We start from the raw sequence: 14,071 nt of genomic DNA, 5'->3' as shown, positions 1-14,071 counted from the left end.
CATTTTAATAAGTTAATTTTTTGTTATTTTTTTCAGATTAATTCGTAAGTATTATATATATTTTATGATTACATTGGAAAATATCTTCTATTAAGCATATTTTGATATAACAATTATTACGTAATGTCAATTTTTCACTGAAATGAGGCGATTTTTCGAATAGCTTTCAAGTGTTCAAGTTTTATTTAATTACTCGACAACTATACACTCTAATTATATCTTTGAATATTCAAATTAAAGACTAATAAACGGTATTTTTAATAAGAATATAATTAGATTTATGCTATTTCTAGTTTACCTGTAATCAGCTTTCAAAACTTAGAAATATTTTGTATTACTTTAAAACGTCAGGTTAAGAAGTTTTTTATTTAATTTTTTCAAATGAATTCGTAAACTATATTCCATTGTATATAAATTAAATCGGAAAATTTCTTCTATTGCGAATATTTTCATATAACAATTGTTACATAATGTTAATTATTGACTAGATTATGACAATTTTTCTAATAATTCTCACGCGTTCACGTTTTATTTAATTACTCGATAACCACACACGCTAAGTTTATTTTCAAATAGTCAAATTAAAGACAAATATGTGTTTTTTCCAATTATTATATTATCAGATTTGTGGTCCTTTTCATTAAACTGTACTAAGCTTTTAAAATTTAGCAATATTTTGAATTACTCGTTTTTTTTTTCAAAAACTCAGATTATTTAATTTCTTTTCAAAATAATTCTTAAATTACACAATATTTTATGATCACATCAGAATCAGTAACAATTGTTTCATAATATTAAGTATTGGCTGAAATATAGCGTATTTTCGATTAGACATCTACGCGTTTTATTTAAGTAATCGATAACCGCTCATACTAATTATAATATCGAATATCCAAATTGAAACAAAAACTAGGGACTTTTCAATGAGTCGACTGCAAGAAATGTGGTGTATAAAATTAATTTATAATAGAATGTCAAACTTGGAAATGAAACTAATTATTTAAAAAGAATTTTTTAAAGGATTTTTTTGTTTCAATCATCAAAATTAAAGATGTTATTATGATATATATAAATCGTTAAGATGATTGAAAACTGTTCTTTTAATTCAATATTAAATTGTACAAACTATTACGACAAATTATAAAATAATGTTTATAGCTTTTGATTGAAATTGACGGAGCTAATATGAAATCTTTTCATGTAAATCGTGTGTGATTCCATTAAGCAGTGGAATTGTTGGAAGCGCTTCTCGAGACACGGCTATGCAAATAAACTTAAAGCCGAAGGCGAGCAAAGAACGAAGGGAAGAATAAAAGTTTCTTGTATGCATAAAATTACCCTAACTCATTTTCCCCCTTTTATTTTCGAGCAACTTTTCGTTATATAAACATTTCAAGTTTGCGCGTTTTGTTATGGTTATGGTTATGAAGTGAACAAAAAGAAATACAAAACAAAAAAATAATAAACAAAACCAACAAATAGCAATACGTAAATCATCGACTTCTTTATTTCTGCACGTTGTTGGGTTCCCTTTTGCAGAGATGAAGAATGCAAATGCAGAGAAAACTGCTTCGTCTTACGGAAACCGAACACTCCCTTGCTGTATCTTCAGTATGTGTTTGTGTCTTTTTTTCTTCTTTTTTTAGGGAAATTGAACGCTTTATTTATCCTCTTCATTCAATGTAAAACGATGCCGGCATTGAATTACACCTCTTACGCCGAGATGACCGAACGCGTTTCCCATGTCAACAATTCAAAGCAAAAACGCAGTACATTTATTACACCGTTATTCGTACTTCAAACAATATTCGCTTATTTCTGTGCTAACAATATTTATTAAATTTAAAACACTGAATATATTATTCTCTCTATCCTAAATCATCATTCGATATATAAAACTATTAAATTTTATTTTTTTGTAACTTCATTGAAATTCAATATTAATTTCATAATTTACTGCAATAACTATAAAGAAATATTTTTGTTATATAGTATACTTCCGTATAACGCGGTTAATACGTTTCGCATTGTATGAAATGGCGTTATAGGAAATCGCGTTATACGAATTTTCATCGTATAACACAGATAATTTAAATAACATGTTTGGTATGATGATTGTTATATTCAATTTTGTTGTACAAGAATCGCGGTATATAAAAAAGTTGTCCCAATATTTTTAGCGCGTTGTAAGAATTCGCGTTATACGTTAGTATATTTTTATTGTCCAATATTATGAATATTTTGTGTATTGGTTACATTCTGAATGCATAAATTAAAAATAAATTACTGTTGAAAATTTACTTATATTGCAATAACTGACAAAATATTTTTTACCATAAGTATTGAAATTTTTGAACTAATGTTCATTTTGCTTAATACTGTTACGCTTTACTAATTATTTAAAAATAAATGACCACAGTTTTATTCAATATTCTCTCTTTGATAATAACAATTTTTGGAATTCATATTTTGTTTTTCAACTTATTTTTCGATACTTTTTAACAATAAAATAACCGAAAAGCCTGATCTAATAATCAGGAAAATTTATTTATTTTGATAAATATACACATATAAAAACCTATTACAATCATACCTCGATTAACGAAGTTACTTTGTTAAGCGAAACTTAACTTAATGATTTAAAACTTGAGTTATTAAAATTTTTCGACAGAAACTTTTTTAATTTCATCTTCATTTTCTTTGTCTTTGTGACTAACAAGGTTTTATAAATCTTCCACTGAAAAATCATCTTCATCATCTGCATTCAATACATTTCTAACATCCTCTTCATCGACATTTTTTAAATATATTGTTTAGATAACTTAATTTCTAATTTCTTTCAGTATAACTTTTGCATATATTTTGTCGGATGATTATCTGAAATTGGAATATATTTTATGTTAAATGGGAGTTAAATTTCTGGACTTCATTATATCTTTATAAGAGGGTAATATCAATAAAATTTAGATTCTTTTAGTATAATTTGGGACTAGGGTTTATTCTTCTTCTTTTAAACCTCCACTCCCTTAAGGGTTTATACAAAAACCGTCTTTAAAAAAAAAACCGGTATTCGTATTTCAACATGTCTACAAAACCGTTTTAAACCGGTTTTAGAATTTTCCGCAAATAAAGGGCTTCCTACAAATTATTTTCTTTTTATTCAACTTTATACAAAATTTAAAATAATTACAAAATAAAATCTCACAAAACTAAACTTAAAAACTTCTATTATATTAGATAAAACTTATTGTCCAATTGTTGCAAACAATATTTTTATTATCAAAAAAATGTAAATAGTGTAATAAAACCATTGCAAGAAGTAAATCAGTTAAATAAATATGATTTGATCGAATCTTTCCCAGAGTGATTCAATTTTATAGCGCGCGTGATGCAATAGATCTCCGCTGCAGAACTGGAAAGAGATAAAGCTAAAATGAAGGGAACAAAAAAAAATAAGAGTCGTCCTGCTCCTTCGATCAGATAACGTAACGAAACGAAACGCAGCGGAGGTTTATTCGAAAACGTGCTAATAAACTATTTAAAAGGAAATTTAATATACATCCGTAACAATTCCGTTCCGTGTAATCGCCAGTTTTACGGGCTTCTCTCTCCTCCTTACTTCTTTTTCATTTTATATTTTTTTATTCTCCGTTCTCAATGCGATTAACATTGAGTGTTTATGGCCGTTTTTCTAGACGAGTGCTTCGTTTCTTCATATATACATATAATTTTTCGCGTAACCGTGAAGTGATTTTAACGGGCGGTCAAGCACGAAACTGGATGCACAATACCAGGAATCGGAAAGGCGCGCACCGAATTCGCTGTTACGCAACGTCAAGACGGGATTAATACGGTTCATTTCGCATAATTCGTACAAGATAAAAAAAATATGAAATAAGAGAAAAAAACCGAGATGTTTTATACATGTTTTGTAATACCATTCAATGCGATTAATTGGTAGTAAGTGGCATGAAAACCGCGTTATAAGAAACTTAGAATTAGTGCATTTTAGATTATAGACTCCCGTACAACGATAATAATATGACGCATTGTATGAAATAGGGTTGTAAAAATCGTGTTATATGATAATTTTCTTCGTATAAAGCGAATCCACCGATTTACACGGTAAATCGAAATTGTGAATTTACATCGAAAAGTATGCAAAAAACGCATAATTTCGTTGTTAACCCAAAAATGTGCAAAGAAAATGCAGTGCAAAACGAAGAAAATTTTATTTTATCTATTCAAGATAGAAAATTGTCTTTGAAGAGATTAGTTATGATGAAGAGCTGCTTCACTAAAGTAAACGGAGACTTCCATCTTTTTGTTATATTGCGCGTTGTACAAGAATCGCGTTATATAAAAAAATCGTCCTAATATTTTTAGCATTTGTACGAAGTATAACTCGCGTTATACGGGAGTCTAGTGTAATTTGTATCATGTTATATGGAAACTGCGAACAGTGGTACATGCAATTCGCGTTATAAGAAACTCAAAATTAGTACAAATCAGATTAATTCGTATTGCGTTCTAAGGAAAATTTTCTTCTTTACCCAAATCCTTTTTTCGCATCATTCAAATTTTAATTGTTTATCCATTATTTATATCAATATCAATATCTTTCAAGTAATGCCATCAATTTGTTTTCATCTAAACTTTAGCTTCTCAAGAAGTAGTTCTTAAGCTAACAACTTTTTCTATAACAAAATGTGTAAATTCAGTACTATGCGAAGAAAATTCTGGTATAACACGATTTCCTGCAACGCGTTACTACTATACAGAGGATCGTGTTATAGGAATTCTTGTTCCGAGTTATATGGAAAATGCATTATAAGAGTACCGTGTTATAGAAAACTTTATTGTACACATATCTCTCAATTTACAGGGTAGCTAGGTTCTTGAGAAAAACGTATGAATTGAAATTGTAACTTTTTGAATGTAAATCGAAAAGTATGCAAAAAAGGCATACCATATTTTCAACATTTACTTTATAATTTATTGTTTTTAAACGTGTAAAATTGAAAATGATTAAAGGAAGTATCGTGTAAAACGAGAGATAGGTTATTTTCAATATTAATTTTTTAATTTATTATTTTTAAACCGTATTAGAGCGAAAAAGTGTAAAGGAAGCACCGTGTAAAATGAGGAATAATTAAATGTATTTGTATTTCAATGCGCGATTCGCATATGTATTTACGATTTATGAGGAATTATTATGCGTCGAGATGGGACTGAGTTTCTTTCTCTCCAACAAAAATGGCCGGAAACAATTAGGAAATAATGGATGCGAGGTGTAATTATTAACGTATTATCAGCGTGTTCTCATAGACAAAAAAAAACGAACGATTAAGATCTGAAGGAAAAGAATGAAAGACGCGTGAAGCAAATAAAGTCTTGGAGTTGAAGACAGGAAGAAAGGTGCGTTTCTGGGAGTTCAAGCTTTTGGTTAATAACAGTTTTTGAGCGTCCCACGTGTTGGGGGTATTCGAGCTGAATCATAGTAATTTTGCAATATGTCCACTAACCATAATCCTTTCTTCTTTTTTTTTGTTTGCAACAGTTCGTTTCTTTTTTATTTTCATTTCTTTTTGCTCTTGCTGCGGGTTAAGTAATTGCAGCGAATTATGTTTCGAGAAATAAATCGGTGTTCGTTGGCAAATTGTGCGAAAGCACGCGAACTCCGGTTGGTGCAGACACTGAAAGCAATAATAGCCGACTAAAACTTGGGAAATCTATTGCGGCTCGCCACGAAATTATAGTCCTGTTGTTCAGCTGGAATTTTATGTGGAGCATTCCGGACCGAACCAATTAATATGATGTATAATAGTGCAAAATCAAAGATACTAAAATCAATTTCTTAACAAAGAGAAATTACATAATAAAAATGAAAAGTTATTATCATCGAAATCTAGAGAACAAAGTTGCAATAGTCTTTTTTTAGAAATCAAGTTTTCTTTCTTATTGAAGAAATTATTATTTCTCATAAAAGTTTCATAATAGAAATTAAAAGTTGATATCAACAAAATGTAGAGAAGAACGTTGAAATAGTTCTTTCTTTTAAATTTATATATAAGGTTGTTAGGTATGAAGGGATGAAAAGGAGAAGAGCTGAAACTAAATATTGGAAAATTTTAATGTTCTACGGAGTTATACAAAGATTCTTGTAAAATTATGAAATAATTCATATTCTAAACTATAATAATTAAGCGTTATTATAAAAATTTATATTTTCAATAAACTAATTTGTATATTACGTAAATGATCTACAAATTGATATTTGAAACTAAGCAATTAAATAAAAAGTAAGAAATAAATCAATTTTATTCTGAATTAATTATGGCTTATTGAAAAAATGTATATTTCCAATAAACTAATTTAAGAATTGCGTAAATTACCTACATATTGATAGTTGAAACTTCATAATTAACTAATCTTGCAATTATTTTATCGTTCTTCGATTTTACATGCAAAAGTAATAAATAACTCCATTTTAAACTAATTTTATTCTAAGATAATGAAGCCTTATTATACACGGTGTAAATTATAGACTATTCATGAATGAAACTAAAGAACTGAACATATTTATACGATTCTTTGTTTTCTGGGAAATCGCTTGCAAAATTAATTCATAACTTTGTCTATAATTATAAATTATTTCATTTATACATTAAAAACCTTAATCATACTACTAGAAATATAGAGCAAACCACGCATAGTCCGGTTTCAACAATTACCCGGACTGTTTGAAACCGACAAATTGTGGAACTAAAAACATATAAAAATAAACTCCACAAAATGGGATTTAACTGTATAAAAAAGAAGAAAAAGAAGATAATTTGTGTATAAAGTAATAATTTTATGTACCTTTTATTTTAGAATTTACTATTAATTTTGTTCAATTAAAATTTAGTTTGCTTTGAAATCTTCAAACCGTACTATAGCGAATCCGCACTGATTAAAACCGGATTGTTGTATATAAAATAGCAATAACTTCAAATAATAGTTTCATAATTAATTTACAAAAATCATAGTTTATTTTTAATTTGGTCATCATGTAGGCAGATATTAGTTAATAATTAATATTTGTAATAAAAATCATCAAACAATTCTTATATAATAGCAATGATTCATCAAATTTCGTCTTGCAAGAATAAAATTAAATAACAGGAATATCGTTTTTTTTTGTCGTTACATAATTCATTCGTTATAAGATAAGTGTCATGTTCCGAAATAAACTCGTCCAAGTTCAAAAATGTTCTCTTGATTGTATATATTTTAGATCATTGGAAGTAGCTTGCAGCTGTCTACAGTTGTAGAGCTTATTTAAAAATAATTACGAAACTTATTATATCAAAACTACTTGTTTCGAAAATAATACAGTTTTCTTTTTTCAATTATCAAAGAACAAAAAAATAATGCCGATAGAAACAAAAATGTGTGCGGATTTATATGAATGTCGAGGTTACATAAGTTAAATATGATTTTTTTGGAAATTTAATATCTTTGAATTTTTGTTAAATATACAAATTCTATAATAAGTCCGTACTATACATTGTCGCAAAGACAACATCAAAGCCAAATGCCTCATTTGGTAGAGAAAACACACCTATTTTTTTCTGGGCAAGACCATGAATTACTATTAAAAATACAAGAAAATGTACTTTATTCTCCAGATTTGGTCTTTTCTGACTTTAGTCTTTTTTCCAAATATAAGTAAAGTACTGATTGGATAGAAATTTCCATCAAATACTGAAGTCATTACAGTTGTAAATTGATTTAATGAAATCTTGTAAAACAAGAGTCATAAAATTCATAAATTTGATTTTTAATATAAGAAATATGTTTTTGAAATTGACAAATTTATCCTTTATATAAAATTGAATAGAATTTCTATATATTATCATAATTAGTATAGTAAAACAAAAAGTTATCATGAAAATATGATTCTTAAGAAAAAATATGTATGTTTTAAAAACTTTTAATAGCCTTCATATAATTACTTTGAGTCTAGTAAATTATTATAATTAGTATGAAAAAAATTGTTAACCTTCAAGGAGTTTGGAAAGAAATTACATACAAAATAATGAAAAACGGTGATCTTGAAAAAGTAAAATTAATAACATTTTAATTAAAAAAAATTATATGTTTTCATAAACTTAATGTAATATTAAATAGACTCATAGTAGTAAATTATCATAATTTGTATGAAAGACAAAAAAAATGTGGTTGATCAGAAAGTATCATTATAATTTGTATGAAAATGTATACGCGCAGATCGGCAATTGCGATTCAGGTTTTAATGGAAAATTGCAATTTCCTATAATTCCTCAGCGGTCGACAATAAATAAGGCCTCTTAATCGTTACGTTTGCCAGTGGTTTATACTCCTGCAGATATTGTAATTGCGAAAAGGGCATAAATATCGCCTCTCTGAAATCAATTTAGTTATTATCATACGTTGCTGCCTGCCTCCGACGAGCCTAGACGCTCGAAGAGGAGAGGTTCATTACGGTTAATGGCCTCCTCCGATAATCTTCAGCACTAATTTCTTCGTCTTCCAGGTTTCTGCTTGTGCACGCTTGTGATGTGGGAGTGATGACCTCGCTGGTCTCTTTAAGCCCTAAACGAAATCCATTCGGGGCCCGAAGGCCCACACCGCAACCTGACTGTCCCCAAGACTCCTGCACCGAAGATAACCCATTGGTCAAGAGATCCGCTTCACTTGTAAGTAAACGTTTTGTTTTTCCTTTCTTTAATAACACAAAAAACAATGAAACACAAAGAATGAATATAGTAATATCATACAAAAAAAAATCATGGAAATGCAAAAAGACATTTAACCTAATGAATTGATTACCTAAAATCTCGAGTATAATACGCACAATTTATTCATATTTTAGAAACAATGAACGGATATGCGTATTATAGTCGCAAACCGAAAGAAGACACGTACAAATAGGCCACAAACTTCATAACCTAATGAATTAATTATTTAAAATCTCGAGTATAAAACGCACAATTTATTCATATATTAGAAGCAATGAACAGAGTATTATACTCAAAACGGAAAATCTAATTTCTGTAATAAAAATATACACAAATGCGACACAAATTTAAATTTAACGTAATGAATTCAATGCGTAAAAGCTCGAGTATAATACGCACAATTTATTCTTATTTTAGATGCAATGAATGGAGCTGCGTATTATACTCGAAAACCGAAAAAAGACACGTACAAATAGGCCACGTATTACGTATAATTTCGAGTATAATACGCACATTTTCTTTATATTTTAAGAAACAACAACATGAGGTGCTTAATATACTCGAGAACAGAAAAAAAACTTTTATTTTCAATATTGAATAAACGCACATACAGATGGGACTTTAATTTATACTAAAGAATGAATTAAGTAAATTCTCGAGTATAATACGCAATTTTTACATAGTTTGTCCACAATAAACGTTGGTGCATATTATACACCAACAAAAAAAACTGTCAATTAATGGTATAATATCTCGAGTATACGCACCATATTTTACACATATTTGCTCGAAAACATCAGAAAAAAATAGTTTTCAATATTGAGTAATATAAACACACACATATATATTAAATTGTTATGACTTTTTTTTACATTTTTTTGACATTTTCGGTTGTCATTATTGGAACATAATTAGCTAAAATAATGAATGAATTCCGTAAAATTTGGAATATAATACGCATATTTTTTACATAGCTTAACCAGCAATGAGTATTATATTCGAAGACATAAAAAAATAATATGTTATAAAAATTAGCGCCCGTATAGAAGCGTCAATGATTAACTCGTGAACATTAGGTGAATATCGAAAAATCTCGATATAATACGCAGTACAGTACAAATTTTAACCCGCGTTTTATATCACAGTGTTTAATATTGAGCAAGCTTGCATAGTTGTGACAGTGATTAAGAGTTTGACATTTGACATTTCCGATTATAATTATTCTATGTTTGGTAACAAGTGTTTTGTGCAATTTTAAATTGAATCATGAAAAGTTATAAGAATTATACACGAATGCGGCTTATATTAAAGATTTTACGGTAGTGGACAATTTTAAAACTATTTTCAAGTTAAAACAATGATTGTTATATGAATATTTAAAGGCGGGAAAGATTTAAAATTGTTTGCAGCTTATTTACGTGTCCGCATTTAAGTATATACGTATACTCACATACGCGTAGATATATTTATATAAGAATAACATATAATAATGACCGTGCCGGAGCTCGCATATAGTGTGTTATTCATTGGTCTCAGACACGGCGAAAGAACCGGCAATTATTCAGTCAGGCCTGAAGGCCTCGTGGTTTTGTGTTTCAAAGACTTTGAAACCAGACAAACACATGCATTCATTGTTGTTTCGTGGAGAAAGAGGGAAGGAAAGAGGAAGAAAAAATAAATAGAGGATCGTACGTGCACGCCGCAAAGTCATTTTCTCAAAGGAAACCCTGCATCCTAATTAAATTTCATTATTACAATGCCTTTGCTTCATCTCGCATTCCACTTTTCCCTTTTAATTACTTGCGTTCAAAGAACCGAATGCAAATTCGTGCAGTTGAAAATTTCATTAAAATATTGTTTGAACTTTAAACTCGAACAAAAATCTTGAAACTGAAACAAAAAATCACTACTTATTTTTTAATGACCAAAACAATCTTAATAAATCGCAAATTTCAACTAGTGAATTCCAAATTAAATTTATTTTTTATTGACAGCTGTCACCATGTGTCAAAGCATTAAACTATTGCTTATGGAAAAAATCGAGTCGAACAACTTGAAACCAGGGTTTTTCAACCTATGACAGTTGTCACCTTGTGTCAAAGCGTCATACATTTTGTTTTCTGGAAGATATTAAATTAATTTAAATTATTATTTATGGAATGTTAATGAATTTCAAATCTCAATTAGTTAACTCAAAACAAAATTAGAGAACTTTACCTATATATCAGCGTTTCTCAACCTATGACATGAGTAATATTTAATGACAGTTTTCACCTTGTCATACACAGCGTCATACATTTTGTTTTCTGAACTAATTGACTTAATTTTGAATTGTTGCATATGAAAATAAAAAGTCTATAGTCGAATAACTTCAAACTTGAACAATAAAATATTACTTATTTTTTGAATGAATGAAGAAATGTTAATTAATGTACATTAATGTACAAATGTACATCTACCAGCGGTGCTCAATCTATGTGACACAACATTGGGTCGTCTTAAATTTTAAATGGATCACTAAATTACAGCTGTCACCTTGTATCAAAGCGTCAAAAATTTTGTATTTTGGAACGGATGAATTTAATTTAAATGATTCCTTATGGAAAAAAATCGATAGTCAAACAATTTGAAACTCGAACAAAAAAATCATTACTGCTTATATTTAATGACTAAAGCAATGTTAATGAATTTCAAATCTCAATTAGTGAATTCCAAAGGAAATTAAGGAATTTTACTTCTATACCAGCGTTTCTCAGCTATGGCTCATGTTAAATTTTTAATGAATCGCGAAATGACAGTTGTCACCTTGTGTCATACATTTTGTTTTCTGGATCGTATTAACTTAATTTAAATTGTTGAATAACTTGAACCAAAAAAATATTACTTCTTATTTTAAAGACTAAAGCAATGTTAATTAATTTCAAATCTCAATTGGTGAATTCCAAACAAAAGTAGTGTCACGACACAAAATTGGGTCGCGTTTAATTTGTCTTCTAGAACGGACAATCTGCTACATTTTGTCAATTTATTAAGTCAATTTATAAGCTTCGATTTAAGTTCAGTTCATGAGCTGTATTACTTCTTAAAGCTTTAGTAGATAGTAAATATAGTATTCAGGAGAGATGAATCGGCAATTTATTGTGAATGGCTTTAATTTATTATGAGATGGGTAATAATAAATCGCTGTTAGTGCACGTGGAACACATGTGTTTGGAGTATCGATGCATTTAGATGCGCATCGAACAACAAATGATTCGAGCAAATGTACAAAACAAAGAACACCAAACAACAAAACTAAACAACAACAACTGCAGCAACAGCAAAAAAGTTGCTATCCGCAATTATTCTGCAGATAATAGCGACTCTAGTCTTTTGTTTGGGGCCAGCCAACTCGAACGATCCTCGGATGGTAATTATTGCAGGCCGACAGGACAGAACAGGCCAGGACGTCGTAAATACACCGCAGCCTGACACATTGTCAATACGCATTTAGCATTCAATTTAAAATCATAATTTATATATATAAATATACACTCGACCCACCCCGGCGATAAATCAGTTGCGAAATAAGAGATAAATCCTAAACTTGGATAAATGAACTGCGTTGAACAATCTTGGTAAAGAAACGGTGCACATTGATACTTCGGAAAGTTTCTATAATAAAGGATAAGTTGGCTTTGCAAAATAATTTCAAATAAAACCTACTATCAAATAACAGACAAATCATAACATAACTTTCATTCAGTTTATCAAAAAAAAATAGTTTTCTGTCTCTTGTTGGCGTTCCAAAACAATTTCAAAGGCAACTGTCAAATAACAGACTAATAATAATATAACTGTCAGAGTTTGTCAAAGAAAATAAGTTTTCTGTCTCTTGTTGGCGTTGCAAAACAATTTTAAATTGTAAAAGCAACTGTCAAATAATTTTATTAGATATAAGTGGGTATAAAACACAGCTCACCTACATTGACAGATTGGAAAGTTTTTATAGTAAAGAAGTTGACGTTGCAAAAAAAATTTAAATTATAAATGCGACGGTCAGGTAAGAAAATTAGATTTGATTTTCTTTTACTATTAGAAAATAAGTAAAATATATCTATGATTTCCATCATCATCATATGCTAAAGTAATAAACATTGAGTTTGAGATGCTAAGTTTCTCTTCTATCGTAAATTATAGTTAAGATCAATGGCGTTTAATATAATTTAAAAATATGTAACTTTTTTTCGTTTATTCTACGATTATATAAATTCAATAATTAATTTCTTCTTAAAATATAACAGAAACTTTAATTTTTTATGAAGTCCTTCAACCCTTATGGACGAGCTGCCACTGTTTAAGTTGTTAAAATATTCGTAGTCCCAAATGCATAAAGTACAAGCAAGTCTCATGTAATCATGAGTCATTTTGACAGCTCAAACTGATAATTTTACCCCATTTGGGGTAATTTACCCCCATTTCGCCAATAACGCGATCAAATCTCTCGTTATGAGGGTTTTACGAGAGATTTGATAAAAATTGTATTATTTGACTTGGAATTAGGAAAGAAAGTTTTTTTGGTGTTATATAAAATAGGTTAGGTTAAAAATTAGTTAATATACATAATATGTTCGAAAACTTAATTTATTATAAAAATCATTAAAGATCAAATACAATTCAATGTTTTTGGTTAAAATATTATTCCTAAATACATATTTTCCTATCTCTTCATATCCTCCTCAATTGACTGGTTTTCTTCCTATTACGATTATTTAATTTCTTCAATGCTCCAAAAACCAAAAGTTCTGTCTTCAATTCACTAATTGTCTTTTCGTTTTTCTCTATGATTTCCACCATCATCATCTTCTTTGCACTTGAACCAACCTTAAACTTGCTCATCATATAACACTTCATCTTCAAAGTGATATTTTCTGCTTGAAGCTCGCAAATTCTCATGTTCCCTACGTGAACCATCTTGGGGAATTTCAAAATCGAAATGTTTGAGTTTGCAAGTGAAGCACACCCTTTTTGTATACATTTTAGAATTGGTGGGGGCAGGGCTGTCCTAAGAAATTTAGCGCCTATGGATTTCAAAGAATAATGCACCCCTGTTCATAAGAAAGTACACAGTGGACTTCTAAGAATAATTCGCCCCTGTTCACAAGAAAATACACGGGATGAAGGGCGACTGTGGGCTTCTAAGAATAGTGCGCTCCTGTTCATAAGAAAATACACGGGAGGGAAGTAAAATTGTCGTCCCAAAAGACTGGCGCCCCGCGGCTAAATGTTTGAATTTACTGAATTTGTTAAAGATCAAATAATTAATC

The 14,071-nt window shown here is 29.3% G+C and overlaps 1 protein-coding gene across 3 annotated transcripts in view; it reads left to right on the top strand.

Annotated features, from left to right (window-relative positions):
• LOC108565225 overlaps positions 1-14,071 on the top strand; it is a 69,266-nt gene that overhangs the window by 24,615 nt on the left and 30,580 nt on the right. For all 3 annotated transcript variants that reach the window (XM_017924566.1, XM_017924567.1, XM_017924568.1), the window contains exon 2: positions 8,561-8,723. In XM_017924566.1, the coding sequence (XP_017780055.1) occupies positions 8,595-8,723 (129 nt within the window). In that variant the 5' untranslated portion in view covers positions 8,561-8,594. The remainder of the gene's footprint in view (positions 1-8,560; positions 8,724-14,071) is intronic.

Source organism: Nicrophorus vespilloides, unplaced genomic scaffold (genome assembly GCF_001412225.1).
Source record: "Nicrophorus vespilloides isolate i.1.1-1 unplaced genomic scaffold, Nicve_v1.0, whole genome shotgun sequence".
Classification (NCBI taxonomy): domain Eukaryota; kingdom Metazoa; phylum Arthropoda; class Insecta; order Coleoptera; family Silphidae; genus Nicrophorus; species Nicrophorus vespilloides.
The sequence above is the reverse complement of the archived record's forward strand: the minus strand, read 5'-3'. Positions and strand labels throughout refer to the sequence as shown.